Source organism: Arachis stenosperma, chromosome 3 (genome assembly GCF_014773155.1).
Source record: "Arachis stenosperma cultivar V10309 chromosome 3, arast.V10309.gnm1.PFL2, whole genome shotgun sequence".
Taxonomy (NCBI): domain Eukaryota; kingdom Viridiplantae; phylum Streptophyta; class Magnoliopsida; order Fabales; family Fabaceae; genus Arachis; species Arachis stenosperma.
Genome location: NC_080379.1, coordinates 22,673,360 through 22,691,779, shown reverse-complemented (window position 1 = coordinate 22,691,779; position 18,420 = coordinate 22,673,360). Strand labels below are relative to the sequence as shown.

The 18,420-nt window shown below is 32.1% G+C and overlaps 2 protein-coding genes across 3 annotated transcripts; one reads left to right on the top strand and one right to left on the bottom strand.

Moving 5' to 3' along the window:
• The first annotated feature begins 711 nt into the window (after positions 1-711).
• On the top strand, positions 712-4,959 carry LOC130969342 (protein THYLAKOID FORMATION1, chloroplastic-like). Its single transcript, XM_057895015.1, has 5 exons — positions 712-1,085; positions 2,054-2,321; positions 2,914-3,130; positions 3,612-3,727; positions 4,321-4,959. Exons 1-5 carry the CDS (start codon positions 878-880, stop codon positions 4,415-4,417), a joined length of 906 nt encoding a protein of 301 aa, XP_057750998.1. The 5' UTR covers positions 712-877; the 3' UTR covers positions 4,418-4,959.
• Positions 4,960-5,830: 871 nt separating this feature from the next.
• Positions 5,831-10,745, bottom strand: LOC130970119 (diacylglycerol kinase 5-like). 2 transcript variants are annotated; one of them, XM_057896112.1, is made up of 13 exons: positions 10,692-10,745; positions 10,188-10,402; positions 9,915-10,037; positions 9,623-9,751; positions 9,240-9,325; positions 8,968-9,091; positions 8,582-8,630; positions 7,872-7,954; positions 7,656-7,723; positions 7,307-7,381; positions 7,092-7,179; positions 6,742-6,858; positions 5,831-6,250 (listed from the first exon to the last, which is right to left on the bottom strand). In XM_057896112.1, the coding sequence occupies exons 2-13, from the start codon at positions 10,395-10,397 to the stop codon at positions 5,924-5,926; spliced, it is 1,479 nt and encodes a 492-aa protein (XP_057752095.1). In that variant the 5' UTR covers positions 10,398-10,402; positions 10,692-10,745; the 3' UTR covers positions 5,831-5,923. The 2 variants fall into 2 exon arrangements, with proteins under 2 accessions (XP_057752095.1, XP_057752094.1); XM_057896111.1 differs by lacking the exon at positions 10,692-10,745 and adding an exon at positions 10,505-10,534.
• Between the last annotated feature and the right edge of the window lie 7,675 nt (positions 10,746-18,420).

The following is an 18,420-nucleotide window of genomic DNA, read 5'->3' as shown; positions in this document are numbered from 1 at the left end:
GATGAAAATTTTGGGTTTGTGGCATTAAGAAGAGACTCATCGAAAATGTTAAAGGACAAGTCACATATGAAACAACTGAAACTGAAACTCTTTCCTTCACTTCTCAACTTCAAAGAAGACAACAAAGGATGCCACATCCAAAACGAAACCAACCTCCTCAATACACCGTTTCCAGTCACTATGAAGAGAGAAAATCGATCACAAGAAGCAACACTTGACTAACCAACAAGTTATCAGTCACAATTTGTTCAATTTTGATTTGTAGCTGTCATCTTTTTTTCTTTTAAAAAATAATTATACAAATTATAAATATATTTTTTCACATAATGTTAATAATAAAATAAATTAATTTTAAAATGAGTTAATTTTATTACATTAACAATGTAAAATCTTTCGTCTACTTATTTAATTAGTTTATTCAATGTAAAATCTTTTAATTTTATTACATTAACAAATTTTATTACAATTCACCTGTAATTTTGGCTTATTTCACATGACTAAGTGAGAAATATTAAGAATATGAAAATGTGACAATGATATATATATATATATATATATATATATATATATATATATATATATATATATATATTAAAAAAAAGAGAATGTGAAATATTTATATTTTATAGCATTGGTGATCGGTGGTTAAAAATAATTGACAAAAAATTAGAGTGTCACAATCTGGATAAGCCTTTCTTCTTTGTTTTTCTCTTTTCTCTGTAATTCACAAAATATATATATAAAAGAAAAAGCCACAAATTCCCAACACACACTTCCATTTTCAACGAGCAATGCAGTCGCCGGAAAACTTCTGATTCCGGCAACCACCACACTCTGCCACCTTTCTTCTTCTTCTTCTCTCTTCCACTTTCCACCAATGGCCGCTGTTACTTCTTCTTTCTCTCTCTCTACTCTTTCGCAGTGCTCGCAGAGGAAGAATCTTTCCCTCTCTTCTTCTACTCGTTTTTTGGGAACCAATTCCGATTCTTTCCGATTGGGACCGAATTTCTCGCTACTATATGTTGCCGTTCGAGCTTCCGATTCCGCTTCCAGAGTGGTTGTTCGGTGTTCCTCTTCCCTCTCAGGTTTGTTTGGGAAAATTTGAATGAAATTAAGAATTTCCTCAGAGTTCTGAAATTGTTTGAGCTTTCAAAAAATTGGGCAGTTATGTTTTGTATAAAGGTTTCGAAGTTGAATATAGTTCTTTCTTTCAGGGATTGCTTAATTATCTAATTTTGGGACTAACATCAACGAAACTTATGAAGTTGGTAACTTGGGGTATCTTCATTGAAATTATGTGCTTATGAAATAATATCCTTTGTTTGTTTTTGGGATTTGGCGTTTGGGGTTTGGAATAACTGAGTTAGAGTCAAAGGAATTGTTTTTACTAGTATTTTAATATTGCAAAATTGTAATTGAGACTTTTTAGATTACTGAAATACCTCAAATGTTGAATCTTGGCTTTAAGAGTTTCAATTGTAGACAATGAAAGGTGATTGCTTGTTGAGGCCTTATGTAAAAACATGGTCAAAATATGATTTGACTGGGACTTTTTTCTAGATTGATGCCACCTGAATGTGTTTCTCTAATATAGTCAGCGAGAGATTTAGGGTGTGTTTCATATGCGTTTTTGTTTTCCGTCTTCATTTTCTGCTTTCATTATCAGGATTTTGTGAAGGAGAATGAGAAAGAAGTGAAATGAATAAAATTTTGTTTCTATTTTCACTTCCCATCTTTTCTTTTTTCTTCACAAAATCTTGAAAACAGAAAATACCAAAAATGAAATCAGAAAATGTAAATGCAAACCAAACTAGTTTCTGAAATGAATAGATTCCTGTATAAATGCATGTTAAGGGCATCATTCGTTAGATATCTGAATAAATGAGATATGATCATACTCCTCTGGAGTTGGGAGCTTGATTTCTAGTTGCTAGGTAATTGTGCTCTATTTTGTGAGTAAATATGGTGGTATGATTCCACATTAGATTTCTTCTTATAAATGTTATCAATGGTTACTAGTAAGTCATTGGTTGTTTATGTTCTTGATCCGCAGATATTCCAACTGTTTCGGAGACAAAGTTAGGTTTCCTTAAAGCCTATAAACGACCAATCCCTAGTATCTACAACAGTGTGTTGCAGGAGCTGATTGTCCAGCATCATTTGATGAGATACAAGAGATCATACCAGTATGACCCTGTATTTGCTCTTGGCTTTGTCACTGTATATGATCAACTCATGGAAGGGTATCCTAGTGATGAGGATCGGGATGCTATCTTCCAGGCATACATTAATGCATTGAAGGAAGATCCAGAACAATACAGGTTAGAAGAATGAGTGCTTCTGCTTTTCTTGATTTCTTTTTCTCTTACTATTTCTACTACAGTCTTTCTGCTTTATGAAGACTAACTGCTATATGCTGCTGGATACGGTGTTACCTTGACTGACCAAGAATCTAACGGTGTCCAGCGGACATTTTGGAGCTTCCAAACATGAACTTGGCATCAAAATCAATTCAGGCAGAAGTTGCAAAATACAGATGCTCCTTGCTGCTTGATTTTGAAAATCGCTTAATTGGATCTACTGGCTGGTTGACACTTGTACTTGGTGCTTAAATTATTATTTTAAGATTAAGTCGGTTCAATATGTCCTCCATCATTGTTGTGAAATGGAAACTAGTTTTCAAAATATTAATCCACTTATTGATAAATAAGAGTTATTTGCCTAAAGACAACTTGATTAAACAGTTACACTTAGGAAATGTACCTGATGGAACACCTTTTTAGCAGGAACAAATAGCAATTGTGTAGCCATTATTTATTTATTTATTTGTTTTTTAATTTTCATAGGTCTGGTATAAATTGCACCTGTGATTTCATCTTACATCAAATAATATTTTATTTTGCCCATCTACAGAGCAGATGCACAGAAGTTGGAAGAATGGGCACGGGCTCAAAACTCAACCTCCCTGATTGAGTTTTCATCCAGAGAAGGAGAAGTTGAGGGAATATTAAAGGATATTGCAGAAAGAGCTGGAGCAAAGGGGAATTTTAGCTATAGTCGCTTCTTTGCAATTGGCCTCTTTCGCCTTCTTGAATTGGCAAATGCAATGGAACCAACAATTTTGGAAAAGGTTGGCCAGCTAAGTTGAAGCACAAAGAGATGTTAATTTCAAACTTTCAAAAATTAATTGTTTATTAGTAAGGTTTTACTTTGAAGTTTACCCTATATCATATCTAGTCCTGATACTAACTCTAGAAAACTACACTTTCAAGAAATATAGAAGCCTTCTTGCCTTACTGTATTAGATCATGATCTCTTTCCCACTTAGTTCAAGCACTTGTCAGGTTATTGCCTTTTTGTTTTCTTTACATATATTTAAAATTTATTTTCACTATTTTGCTTCTAGTGAAATTATTGCATTACCTTGTGACTTTGAATGAACATAATCCTTTGTTTGTAGTAACCATTTATGACATTGACTTTATAGGCACCAAAATCATAGATATAAATAAAAACAAGCAATATTATAGGAGATGATTTGACAATTTTCTACCTCAGTATTTTTTTTCGCGGGACTTCTTATCAATTAATTTCTGGTGTCAATCTTACAGCTTTGTGCAGCTTTAAATGTTAACAAAAGAAGTGTTGATCGGGACTTGGATGTGTATCGCAATCTACTTTCTAAGTTGGTTCAAGCTAAAGAGCTGCTAAGGGAATATGTTGACAGGTAATTAGACCATTTGCAATGCCATTAAACGCTCCTAGTCTCCTTCTCTCCCTTCTCATGTGCTTGCTATTTATGACTCAACCCAATATCTTGAAAATATATATAAAAAGAATAAAATGGAAAAACAATACAATACTTTATTCGGTATTTTTTTCTTTTAAAAAAATTAACATAGAGATCACTAACTCCGAAGCAACTTACTAAGAACAATGGTATTAACTTTTACTTGAAATGCAAGGGTGTTTTGCATAGCCTATTTACTAGTTTCTTTAGTTTTGAGCCAAATGCAACTTTTTATTCTTAATTTGAGAAAAGAAGGCATTACAAAGTTAGTTGGTAATTTATTGATAGTATCTGGCTGAAATTTGATTTTTGTGGTTAATATACCATATTCAGGTCATTTTACCTTTTGACACCAATTTGTTTCCCCACTGTATGCTCAAAAAATTTTCCAGTACCCTGCATTTGACACCCTTAAATTTTCACCAGTGAAGTCCTTAGGTTCCTGAACCTAAATGTTTGTAACCATAAGTCCATAACTTGCTTGTTTTCTCAGCAAGATTTTGACTCTTTGAAATGATACTTTGCCTCAGGGAGAAGAAGAAAAGAGAAGAAAGGTCTGAACCACAAAAGGCAAATGAGGCCATCACAAAATGTTTGGGACAACAGCAAATTTCTGCCCTGAAGTAATTTGGGGGGGGGTTGGTTCTGCTGAATTGATCACCAAGTGACGATTTTTTTATTCTTGACTTGTTTTTTGTTGTTCATGGGCATTATTGAATAATCATCTTGGTATTACATACTGTATTTGGTGTAATCTTAATGGTGGTCCATCTAAATCCTTGTTTTGTCACACCTGTCGAGACTTAAACCCTATCCTGGTCCCTACAGAAAATTTTGGACAAAGTAGTATCTTTAAGACTTAGAAGTCTCTGCCTATGGTTCCTCAGACCCTCCCCATTCAAAAAGAGGGATATGTTAGTACTTCAGTACCCTTTATATGTCCTTACTATTTCTGTATAGAGGGACTAATATAGAAAGACTTCTAAATCATGAGTTACTAACTTGTTCTTCAAAATTTTCGTTAGGGACAAAAATGGGAAGTTTATTATTGCCATTTCTTACATCATTACATGTATTTCTTTTTAGTTTTTACATACACACCCAGTCAAAGAATTCCTTAAGGCATGTATTTTGGTTAATAAAATAGTTTGGTGTTTCAGTTCATCTTATATTTCATGGGTAACCAGTGCTTACAATCATTAGGCTCAGACTAACCAGTGCTTGTGAGGTAGCCATTATATTTAGAGTAAAACTCCTTTCCAACCTCTTCTTTTTCAATTTAGACAACCCGCACTTTAACGAGTGGAAAATGATAATCCGCCTCTTATCCTTCCGTTTCATTAGACGCATGAGCCCTTCTGTGAGAACTTTCGGCAAAAGATGACGGAAAATATTTACATGTGACGTAACTTGTATGACTTGGTCTTCATCGGTCCTCCGTGTATAATAACTATTTGATTAAGATTGTTTAGCTCCTATATAATCAAAATAATGTCCTAATTAAATAGTTATCATCCTTCAGCAACGTTATTTTCATGACTATATAGGCGATAAACAATTCTAATCAAATAGTTATTATTCATATAGGACAAATAGTTATCATTCATATAGGACAGGTGAATGCCAAATCATAGAAATTAACATCATACGTAAGTATTTTCTGCCACTTTTTGTTAGAAATTCTTATAAAAAGACTTATATGTCTAACAAAAGAAAGAATAGGACAGATTTCGAAAGAGAGTTTTACTCTTATATTTATGTGCTCTGAGATATGGTTTAGTTCACTTGTCCTTTCTTAAAAGAAAATAGATTCCTTTTATATTATGTTCCTTTCATCTTCATCTAATTGGGTTATATAATGATGTCCATTTTGGTAATTGACTAATTAATGATATATGTTTCTCTCTTAGTACTGTATTTTAATTATTGTTTTATAAAAATCATAAAACAAAATTGACATTTCCTACTTTTTTTTGTTAGTACCAGAGTTAAGAATGAAGGAATTATTTAATCTCAATCCATGCTCTTATGATCAAACAAATTACTGTAAGAATGAATGAGCATACCTCTAGTTGGAAGGGGTTAAATATGAACTACTAACACTAGAAGAATCTCTTTAATATAGTGAGTGAGCTAACTAAGATGAGAAATATCAACATCATCTGGAATTCTAAATGTGTCTGCTGCACCAAACTTCCGAAACTCCTCTCCTGTAGAGTGTTCATCCTCGTCGCTGTCATCTTCCTCCGCATCATCAGTGTGGCGCGGTGATAAAGGATCATTCACACTCGTAGACTTGCACGTTTCAGTGGCAAGCATGTTAACCTGGCCATGGTGAGAAATCTCCACCACAACGGTGTCATCATCGACTGGGAGAGGTTGCTTCCACGGCTCCCCGTCGATCCTCATGAATGTGTGATCTGCTGTGCCTTTGTGGAACTCAAACCGGATTCTATGCGCCTAACACCAAAACATCATTTTTGAAATTGAACTTTAATTAAGTACTGTTGTACTTATAGTTCTACTATATTCTCTAGTTTTATTAAATTTGCAATTATGTTCCGATACTTTTTTTTTTCTTTTAATAGGTATTTATATTACTTTTAATTTAGTAATTAAGTTATTACCAATGTAAAAATGACAAAATGTTAAAGTTAACGGAATACTTTTTCGCAAACAAGGTACCCACACTTAAGACCCTAATTAAATATTTGACTACAAATTTTTTAGAGGAATATTCTATTAATTTTAATATTTTTGATATAGAAATGATCTAATTACAAAATTAAAAGTAGTGTAGGGACCTAATTGAAAGAAAAAAAGTATAGAAACTTAATTGTAAATTTTGTGAAATTATAAGAACTAATAGAATAATTAAACTAATAAAAAACCACAAAAAAATAAAAATAAAATAAAACAAAAGGTCTGGACATCAAATATCACACACATACCTGAGCAAGACGAGTTCCATGTCCTTTTGGAGCAAGCAAAACAAGGCCATGCCATGCATCTCTAAAACCAACAACCTCTAAAAGGCCATCATCCACAAATGGTGGTGTCAAATCTCTCTGTATTCCAAACAACAAAATGAAATTAAGAATTTACGGGAGAAAGAGAACTTAACTAAATAAATTAATGTATCCTTAGATTAATGTATTTGAATACTTGTAATATGACAATAACATTGATCCAAAATTACATAACAAGTGACAATAACAGAAGAATATAGAGGAATAATATATGCTAGTAAATCAGTACCTTAAAATTTGACACAAAAATATTTCACTAACATAAAATTTACCTGTTCAAGCTTTTTCTGATTCGGTGTACCCCATGGATTCAATCCACCGGAAAAACTGGGCAAGTTAAGACACACAATTGACCTGATGCTGCATATAAAATTGGAAAGAGTGACAAAAGGACTAAGGTGATAAGCAGATATATTGTGTATACTAAATTTGATATTTGGCAAAGTTAAAATTTGCACTTGATCATCTAGTACAGAAAATGACTTACTAGGGAGGTATAGGTAGGTCTTCCCATTTACCACGCCTTCGGATAATTTTTACTTTCGCAAGTTGCGCTATGTTCCTGCATTGAAAATCAAATCATATTAATTTCAAACCGAAGAACAGCAAGCCGCAATCATAAAATTTAAAACCAAATCAAGATTGCCTACTAGTTAGTTAAAGGCCTATCCTGCAGCTACAGCACCAATTGTAAGGAGAGCCAAGTTAACTATCAATCTATCATGTTACAGTTGTTAAGTTTTCATGAATTTACATAAATTTACAATAGACATTCGCGAAATTTACATAAAAGAAAAGTCTTTTTTTTTTTCTTTTTCCAGTTTTAATGAACTGACCTGTCAGCAGGATGGAATAAGGAAGCAAAAAACCATCCTTGTGAGCATCCAAGCTTAGCATAAGTACTCTAACATGTAGATCAAAATCAAAACAACTATATCAACTTTTTTGGAGGGAAAAAGAAAAAATGGGATGAGAACATTCTCTCTGGTCCAAATTAAATTAAAACAACCAACTACAGATTGTTTATAGTTGCTGAAGGAACAATAACATACCTGATTAACCAACTGGTTCTTGAATTTTTCAGGATTCATCTTTCGTTCAGAATGAAATGCATAGGACACTTGAGCATCCATGCCTATTTCAATAGTCCAGTTATTTTAGATTATTGAATCAAAACAGAACAGAAGTAAGTTGTTTCCATCATGTTACATATGTCACACTTTTCATATCAATCTCTAAGAGATGTATAGTAAACAGGTTAGACCTCAACAAATTTTAATCATCAAATTAGTCTTCAAACTTTTATTTCATTAGACAGACCAATCCCTGCATCAGAATGTCCATCTAATATGAAAGGATTGATTTAAGAATTTTAAAACTTCTTTAAGAACTATCATGTCTTTATTAAATAATAATAGAGATTGATTTATCTAACTCTCTACCAAAATTTGACACGAGAATTGATTTGTCTGTCAAAATAAAAGGTTATGAGTAATTTGGTGAATAAAATTGGTTGAGAATTAAAGTATTCGACTAAATTTTCTAGGAACTAAATTGAAGCATTACCCCTATAAATAATCGTCATAATTTGATAGCACATAAACTAGATGCTACCAAAGGATTGGAAACAAATTAATTTTGAATTTGGCAATAAATTCAAACTAGACAATTAATTATTCCAAAAAAATGCAAAATGGATTCGTGCTGTGTGCAACATAAAGTTCAAGCACAGAAGAACCAAGGAGTGACTTCTTTTACATACCCATGCTAAAGTAATTCCAAAACCCTCCACGGAAAGTGTGGTAACCTTCCTGAGAAGAAATTAGAAAGAATGACTAAGTAAGAAATAAGACAACTCATAATTAAAACAATAACAGAACATGGACAAGATATTAAAACCAAGCAGTAAAGTGCACAAAATCTATACAAAATTTATTCTGCTTGTTTGTAGCATTGTAATAGTAATTAGGTTCACATCCTTGATTGTTCAATTAAATCATTTCCATCCCTACGAAGTTAATTACAACCTATGTGTAACTAACTATGCCAAATTAAATTAAAATTAAGAAAATATCATTGATTTAAATTCTTAAAGCAGAACAGTGAATCAGACGTAATATGTAGCAGAAAAAGTGACTTATGCCTTACCACATTAAGTTCATCTCCCGCAGATACACGCTGGAATGCATGCAAAGAATGCGGTAACTCGAGCGGCGGAATTGGATCACAGGAACCTTCTTTAGGAGCTCTCATTCTCATGACGATATGCCAGCTTAAGGAAATATTCAACAAGCATGAGCAATCAGAGTTTTCTAGAAGAATTATGTGCAAGAATTGCATAGAGATCTTTACTTAAAACATAAAAATTGAATAGAGATCTTGACTTAGAATTTGTAGAATATAGTTCCAAAACTCATTACTTGTCTATTGTCATTTCCTTAGCCTTCATGACTTGATCTAAAAATTGCTCAACTGAGTTTTGATCCGTCCCGGGGTTCTTCTTCCCCTGTAATGAAGCAAAAAAGTATGTGCTAGCTTCATCATTTATTTTTTCTTCCTCTCTAAGTTACTGATAACTTTTATGAAAACAATAATCTTAGCAACTACTTAATGCATAGCATAAATCAAACCAAGAAAAAAAATTGCTCAGGAAAGAACACAAAAAGTAATAAGGAAACTGCAGTAGCAGAATAAAATTTTTTAACACAAACTATAGTATAATGCATTAAATCTAGTGCAGAGTTTCATAGAAAAAATAAAATAAAAATAAAAAAGCACTTAAATGTTACTAAAGTTTTCCTACCCAACCAAATGCAAAAGGAAGATTATTCCCTGTGCCCAAGGGAACTGTGGCTATTGGTGGTGGATGAGATAATTTGAGATCACAAACAACTCCAAGTAACCACCCTGCTGTTCCATCACCTCCTGCAACCTAAAGTCAATGCACATATCATAAACTCGAAAAGGAACATATCCATATAAAATTTACCTTTTTATAAAAAAGTTTAACCCTTTATGCGAAAAAGAGTGAATACAAATATTATTACTCAAAAAACATAAAATAACCCATAAAACATTATTAATCACAAACTCACAATTAACTTCAGCCTCTCCATAATCTTCATGGCAAATTGATCACCCTGGACCTTGAGATTTTCCAACTTAGCATAGATTGAATGCAGCACCTTATCAGGAGCATTTTCCCCCAAATCAAAAACCTGACAAATGAAAATCATATATAGAAACTTAAGATTACAAACTTCAATTGAACATTTAACTAACAATGTGAAATATTTTACATACTTAATTTTGTCTCGTATATAAAGCTAATGAGACATTACAAATAACACAACTCATAAAAAATTTACCTGTTTCTCATTAAGAAGAGTTCTATATGTTTTCAAGAGTTCCCCTCCGAGTTGTCCACCGCTCCTGGAGTTAATAAAAACAAGAACCGGAGACTTTGGGACCGAATCATGATCGTTACCGACCTCAATGCTTTGAGTTTTGGATTCCGGCACGAGAATGTAATCCGGAATCTTAAAGTTGTTCAACAAGTTTGAGTCTTTTGAAGACATTATTGCTGCATGCAGGTCCAATACTACGTAAGGAGTTCAGATATTGATAAATAAATAATTTAACTAAAAAAGAGAAAAGAAAAAGGAATTGATTTAGACATAATTACTAATATTGAATGCGACGCGTGAAAGTTGAAATATCGTATAATGATTCTTGGATTCTATGATGAATAATAGTTATGGGGACACATATACGTGATTATCAAATTAAATTCCATGACGAGAACAATAGAAAATTAAATGAATCTATTGATAACAATGAGTGTTGTTTTAGAGAGAAGAGAGAGAGATTACTAATTGAGTGATGAGTGTAAGGTGATGTTAAAGATGGAAATTGTGGGGAGGAGATCTGAGAAATGCTGAGATGGATGAGAAGAGAATAAGAGATACAACTATACAAGTGTTCAGAACACGTAAAGGAAAGAAGGATGGCACGTGGGAGAGAGCTGACTTGCTAATTTTTTTGATAAAGTATAGAGAGCCAATGGCTTAAGCGTACAATGTGCATAATGGAGGTTTAGGAAGTATTAGATATATGAACATTAGTGTTACATTGTCCTGTCAGGTTACGCTTTTGGGATGAGTGGATTCATGATATGGTATTAGAGTTCTAAATTCGAAAGGTCAAGAGTTCGATTTTTGATGAACTGATTTTCTGAATAGTATAGGTGATGTTTATTTGGTGCAGTCGATTTCACGTGAAGTTGATATTTAAAAACCGTTAGATAATTTGACTGATTTAACTTCGCTTTAATTTTTATCTTTTTTTATAATGAATATTATGGTGCTTATGACATTGTGCCTAACTTATTAAAAAAGTCAAATAGATAATATTTAATAAATTTTAAATATTTAATTTTTATTTTATATATTTTATTTTTTGTTTATAAAAATAAATTAAATAATTTAAATACCATCATAAAAAGTACTATATAAAAAGAATTAGTTTTTGCAAAGAGAAATCAGAAATGGGGATCTTGTGCTAGTGGGTCCCTTTGGGATCTGGGATCTGGGACCTGGGACCTAGGACCTGGCCTTCTTACACCAAAAACAAATTTTCAACTTCTACAACTCAATCTAAAAATATAATCTCCAGTAGGCCTTTAAGTTTTACAAAAAGTCGATGACTCTATGAAGTCACATGAAAAGTTATATGAGACTGAAGCAGCGACTCAATCTATCAAACTGCGCAGTTGAAACATGGAGTAGATGGTAGATTTGGCTCTCTCTTAAGAGATTACACTCAATTTAAATTTCAGCTAATAAAATTAGGATGAGGTTTAATAATTTTATAGTATGAATGCAGAGACAGATCTACTTGTCCTAGTGTGGCAATTGCCTCCATTGAGTTTTTAAAAAAATAATAACAAGTATATGTGTATAGATAATTGTCTCTATTATAACAATTTATTTGTTCTTGCACTTCAAAAAAAATTAATTAAACATTTATATTATTAGATATTAATACAACGATAAAAAATTGTATTATATAAATTTAAAACAAATAATAACTAATGATAATCTAATTATTTAATTACTTAAAGTTAAGTTTAATTTTTTAAATATAAATAAAATTATTAGTATCTAATATTTTTTATAATATATATGATTTATTTATTTTTTATTGTTTTGTTTAATTTAATTTTTTATATATTGAATATTATTTTCGTCAAAAATTTTCTTACCATAACATTATAAAATGTCAACTTTGCAATTAAATATCGAAAGGACGAAAAATTAATTGAATCTTTATTTGATAGAAAAAAATATTATTTTATCTATATCTACATATAAAGAGAATTATGGTTATTTAATTTAAATTTTTATTTTTTTCACAAGTCTTTTGTTTCTCTTTTACATAATTTTAGCAAAAATTCAAACACCAAAATAAAAAATAGTAAAAGTTTTAAATTAGTTCATTCGAGGTATATTTTTTATAAATTTTTTAGTTATTGAATTATTATTTTTTTCTGAGAAAAACCCAAAAGAGCCTCTGACAATTACTTTAAAAGACAACGAGGTCCTTGAAAAAAAATATACCAACTCGGCCCCTGAGATTTACTTTTATGGGGCTGATTAGCCCCTATGCCAAAAAATATCAATATTTTTTTTTTGTGCAGGGGCTAATCAGTCCCAAAAAAAATATCAGGGCCGAATTGGGTATTTTTTTTTTTTTGAGGCCTCATTGTCCTTTCGAGATAATTGTCAAGGGTCAAGTGGAGTATTCACTCTTCTTTTTTTGCATCATATAAAAATAATCAATAAAAATATAATTTGACAGATATTAGATATTTGACTAAACACTAGTATTAATAATAAATGTACTACTCATGCAATATATTAAATATTAAAATAAAAAATATTTTTAAATTAAAATACTTTTAGATGTATTAATAATATTTATTTATTAAAAATTTGACTAACTAATATACTTCAAAATTTAAATATCTAAATATATTAATATTAATATTTTTTTATTTTATTATATTATTTTTTCTCCACTTTAGAAATGGTCTAGATCCGTCACTGAGTGTGAGTGAGTAGATACTGAGTAGTGTAATGATTAAAAAAAAGCACTTAATCAAATGAACATGTTAAAAATATTTTTTTATAAAGATTTTTGTGTTAAAAGTATATTTTATTTATTTAGTCGCACTTTAAAAAAATAATATTTTTATAATATATCAAAATTAAACCATACAATTTATCATTTCATAGTAAAAAAGAAAATATTTTTATATAAAAATAATTATAAAATTTTTTATAATAGTATTCACGTTAGCTTAAAAAAAGTTATCAAAGTGTTCGTGCAAAATTATATAAATGGTTGCATGAAATGGCTATTAAATCTCATCACACTACAGAGCTTAAGTTTAGTTCAGATGACAGATTTGACAACCTCTTAAAAAGTTGCATTAAGTTCAAATTTCAGCTAAAACTAGAATAAAACTTAGTAATTGTAAAATAAATAACTAACTAATGAAGATATAATATATAAAGTAAATAAGTATAAAATACAAGAGTCTAGTTTTGATATTTACCAATATAATTGTCGTAATATAATAATATAAGAAATTTATATATTTATTACTATTATATATATAAGTAGGTATGAAAGAGGGAAGAGAAAAGTATAACGAGAGAGAGAGGAGTACTCTTTTATTTTATTGTGTGTAAAAAGCATACGAGGATGCTTGCTATTTATACATGTAAAGTGATACCACTTTTAACTTTCATTTATTGTCATTTGTCTTGTAAAGGGATTCATTTAGTCTTGAGAATGAAATCCACCTTGGTCATTCATAGTCATCCACCTTTATCACAACACTCCCCCTTAGATGACCATTTAGGATTATTGCCTCGTTAAAATCTTACTAAAGAAAAATCCAGTGAAAAAAAATCTTAGTGAAGAAAAAAGAGTACAATATCCTTTAGTGATAGGGACTGCCTCATTAAAAACCTTGTCAAGAAAAACCCAATGAAAAAAAAACTTGACCAAGGAAAAAAGAGTACAGTCTCTCCCTCTTGCCGACATCATTTAATGTCTCGAAATCGGTGCATCCCAATCCCATGTACCAATCTTTCAAAGGAGGATTTTGGGAGTGACTTTGTGAATAAATCTGCCAGATTGTCACTTGAACTAATCTGTTGGACATCATTTGTCCCTTGATTTTGAAGATCATGAGTGAAGAAGAATTTGGGAGAAATATGCTTTGTTCTATCGCCTTTGATATATCTGCCTTTAAGTTGAGCAATGCATGATGTATTATTATCTTCAAACATGACAGTTGGAGCTATCTTATGATCAATCAGTCCATATGATGACAGGATATATTGGATCAAACTCCTGAGCCAAAAACACTCGCGACTTGCTTCATGAATCGCTAGTATTTCGGCATGATTAGAGGAGGTTGCTGCTATTGTCTGTTTCGTGGACCTCCATGATATAGATGTACCACCATATGTGAACAGGTATCCTGTTTGTAATCTCCCTTTTTGTGGATCAGATAAGTATCCAGCATCTGCATAGCCAACTAGTTGTGACTTGGATCCATAGGGATAAAACAATCCCATATCAACCATTCCATGAAGATATCGAAAGATTTGCTTGATTCCACTCCAATGTCTTCTGGTTGGAGAGGAACTATACCTTGCTAATAAATTCACCGCGAATGATATATCAGGTCGTGTATTATTAGCAAGATACATTAGTGCTCCAATGGCACTAAGATATGGTACTTCAGGACCAAGGATATCTTCATTTTCTTCCTTAGGATGAAATTGATCCTTTTCCGCATCCAAAGATCTTACGATCATTTGGGTACTTAATGGATGTGACTTATCCATATAAAATTTCTTCAAAATCTTTTCTGTGTATGTTGTTTGATGAATGAAGATCCCATGTTTTATATGCTCAATCTGCAGGCCGAGACAAAATTTAGTCTTTCCAAGATCTTTCATCTCAAACTCTTCTTTTAGAGTTTTTATAATTGTTCGAATCTCTTCAAGAGTTCCAATGATATTTAAATCATCAACGTACACAGTAATTATAATGAATCCAAATGCAGTTTTCTTTATGAAAACACATGGACAGATGTCATCATTCTTGAATCCATTTTTTGTTAGATTCTCAGTAAGACGATTATACCACATTCGTTCAGATTGCTTTAGACCATATAAAGATATTTGCAATTTGACTGAGTATAAACCCTTGCGAATATTCATTGGATGGTTTAGATATCTTTAGTCCTTCAGGGACTTTCATATAGATATCCCGATCTAATGAGCCGTACAAATAGACTGTTACCACATCCATTAAATGCATATGCGGTTTATGATATACAGATAAACTAACCAAATAACGCAATGTTATCGCATCCACTACAGGGGAATACGTTTTTTCATAATCTATACCGGGCCTTTGTGAAAAATCTTGTGCCACAAGTCAGGCTTTATAGCGCACAATTTCATTTTTCTCATTTTGTTTTCTCACAAATACCCACCTATATCCAACAGGTTTTACATCTTCTGGTGTACGGACTACAAGTCCAAAGACTTCACGTTTTGTAAGTGAGTCTAATTCAGCCTTCATGGCTTCTTCCCATTTTGGCCAATCATTTTTTTGTCGACATTCTTCGACTGATCTTGTCTCAAGATCCTTTCTTTCATGCATGATATTTAATGCCACATTATATGCAAATTTTTATTAACAATTGTCTTATTTCGGTCCCATTTCTCTCCTGTAAAGACATAAATTATCGAGATCTCGTCATTTTCACAATTTTCAGGTACCTGAACGTCTTCTAACGTTAAAATTATATCAGAATTTTGGACAATTGCATGTGTCTCTACTATGTCTTTTTCAACAGGAATAGTATTTACCTCTTTTCTCTTTCGAAAATTTTTATCTTTGAAACCGACATGCCTGCCACGCTTCTGGCGTGTATTTACTTCAGTGGCTATTTGTCCTACTGGGACATCAATTCGAATTGGGACATTTTCGGCCCTGCCACGCTTCTGGCGTGAATTTGCTTTAGAGGCTACTTATTTTACTGGGACATCAATTCGAATTGGGGCATTTTTTGCTGGTATATAAGATTTGGTTATCCTCTTTGTATTGAAAAATACATCAGGCAATTCATTTGCTATTCTTTGCAAATGTATAATCTTTTGAACTTCTAGTTCACATTGCCCTGATCGAGGATCTAAATGCATCAACGATGATGCATTCCAATTAAGTTCCTTTTTAGGAAGCTTATTCTCTCCCCCTAATGTTGGAAATTTTGATTCATCAAAATGACAATCCGCAAATCGGGATTTAAATACATCTCCAGTTTGTATCTCAAGATACCTCACTATAGCGGTAGAATCATATCCAACATATATCCCCAATTTTCTTTGGGGTCCCATTTTGGTGCGATTAGGTAGTGCGATGGGAACATATATCGCACACCTAAATATTCTTAAATGGGAAATATTTGGCTGCTGGCCAAAAGCTAATTGCATAGGAGAGAATTGATAGTAACTCGTTGGCCTCAAACGAATAAGTGCTGCGACATGTAAAATAGCATGCCCCAAATCGAGGTTGGGAGATTTGTTCTCATAAGTAAGGGTCTAGCAATTAATTGGAGGCGTTTAATAAGTGATTCTGCTAACCCATTTTGTGTGTGAACATAAGCTACTGGATGTTCAACACTTATTCCATTAGCCATACAATAAGCATCAAAAGTTTGGGAAGTAAATTCACCAGCATTATTAAGACGAATTGCTTTGATTGGATTTTTTAGAAATTGTGCTTTTAATCGAATAATTTGAGCCAGTAATCTCGCAAATGCCAGGTTGCAAGAAGACAATAAGCACGCATGTGATCATCTCGAAGATGCGTCTATTAGGACCATAAAATATGTAAAAGATCCACATGGTGGATGAATAGGTCCACATATATCACCTTGAATCCTTTCTAGGAATTCAGGAGACTCAAATCCAATCTTTACTGGTGATGGCCTTAAAATTAATTTTTTCTGAGAACATGTAGCACAACAAATTCACTAGTTTTAAGAATCTTCTGATTCTTTAGTGAATGTCCATGGGAGTTTTCAATAATTCTCCATATCATCGTTGTTTCCAGATGACCCAATCGGTCGTACCAAGTTATGAATTCATTTGGACTAGTAAACTTCTGGTTTACAATGGCATGTGATTCAATTGAACTAATCTTGGTATGATATAACCCAGATGAGAGTGATGGTAACTTTTCTATTATAACCTTTTTATTTAAATCATGAGTTGTGATACATAAATACTCATGATTTCCCTTATTCATAGTCTCAATATGATATCCATTTTGGTGAATATCTTTAAAGCTCATCAAGTTCCTCAGAGACTTGGTAGATAATAGTGCATTATTTATTATAAATTTGTTCCTCCAGGAAACAAAATTATAGTTCTTCTGGAGCCTTCTATTACATTGCCTGAGCCAATAATAGTATTAACATATTCTTCTTTTGGCACAAGATGGGTAAAATATATATCAGTTTTAAGAATAGTGTGCGAACTTGCACTATCCGCAAGGCAAATATCTTCAGGATATGTCCTTGCCATTTTTCTTCAAAGACAAATGATAATAATAATAAAATGAGTAGAAGTACATGCACAGTAAAATTATTCACATGAATACTTAACAAACACATACATATATCAAATTATTCCATCATTGATCAAATAGCCAATATTTCCTTCAGAATCCTTAAAGAAATTAGATGCATCATAATGAGTGGTGGAATTTTCATCATTTGAAACAAAATTTGTTTCCTTTCCTTTGCATCCTTTTTCAAGAATGCTTGATAAAAATCAACTAGGTGTCTTGGGGTACGACGGGTACGTGACCAATGGCCCTTTCCACCACAATGAAAGCATTTATCCTTAATTGATTTACTTTGTCCATTGTTTCTTTTTTTTATCCCACTTCTGGTGAGATCCTCTCTTGTGAACATCATTCATTTTCCTTCCATAATTTTTCTTGCTACTAAAACCTTGTCATTTACCTCTTCTGGTGTTATAATTTGCCGCACTTGCTTTAGGAAATGGGGCGGCACCAACTAGGCGCGCTTCATGATTTTTTAAGAGCAACTCATTATTGCGTTCAGCAACAAGAAAGCAAGAAATTAACTCAGAATATTTTTAAATTCTTTTTCTCGATACTGCTGCTGCAGGAGCACATTCGAGATATGGAAGGTCGAAAAAATTTTCTCTAACATATCGGATTTGACGAAGTATCACCGTCTTTTGATAATTGTACCTTTCTTCAAGGTCTTTCCACATATCTGCATGATCTTTTAATGTGGAATATTCATTTTTCAATCATACATCAAGATGACGACGAAAGAAAATTATGGCTTTGGCTTTATCCTTTTGGGATGTATTATTTTCAGTTTCAATGGTATCTCCAAGATCCATTGAATCAAGATGGATTTTAGCATCTATATCCATGATAAATAATTATTTTTAAATATATCAAAAGCAT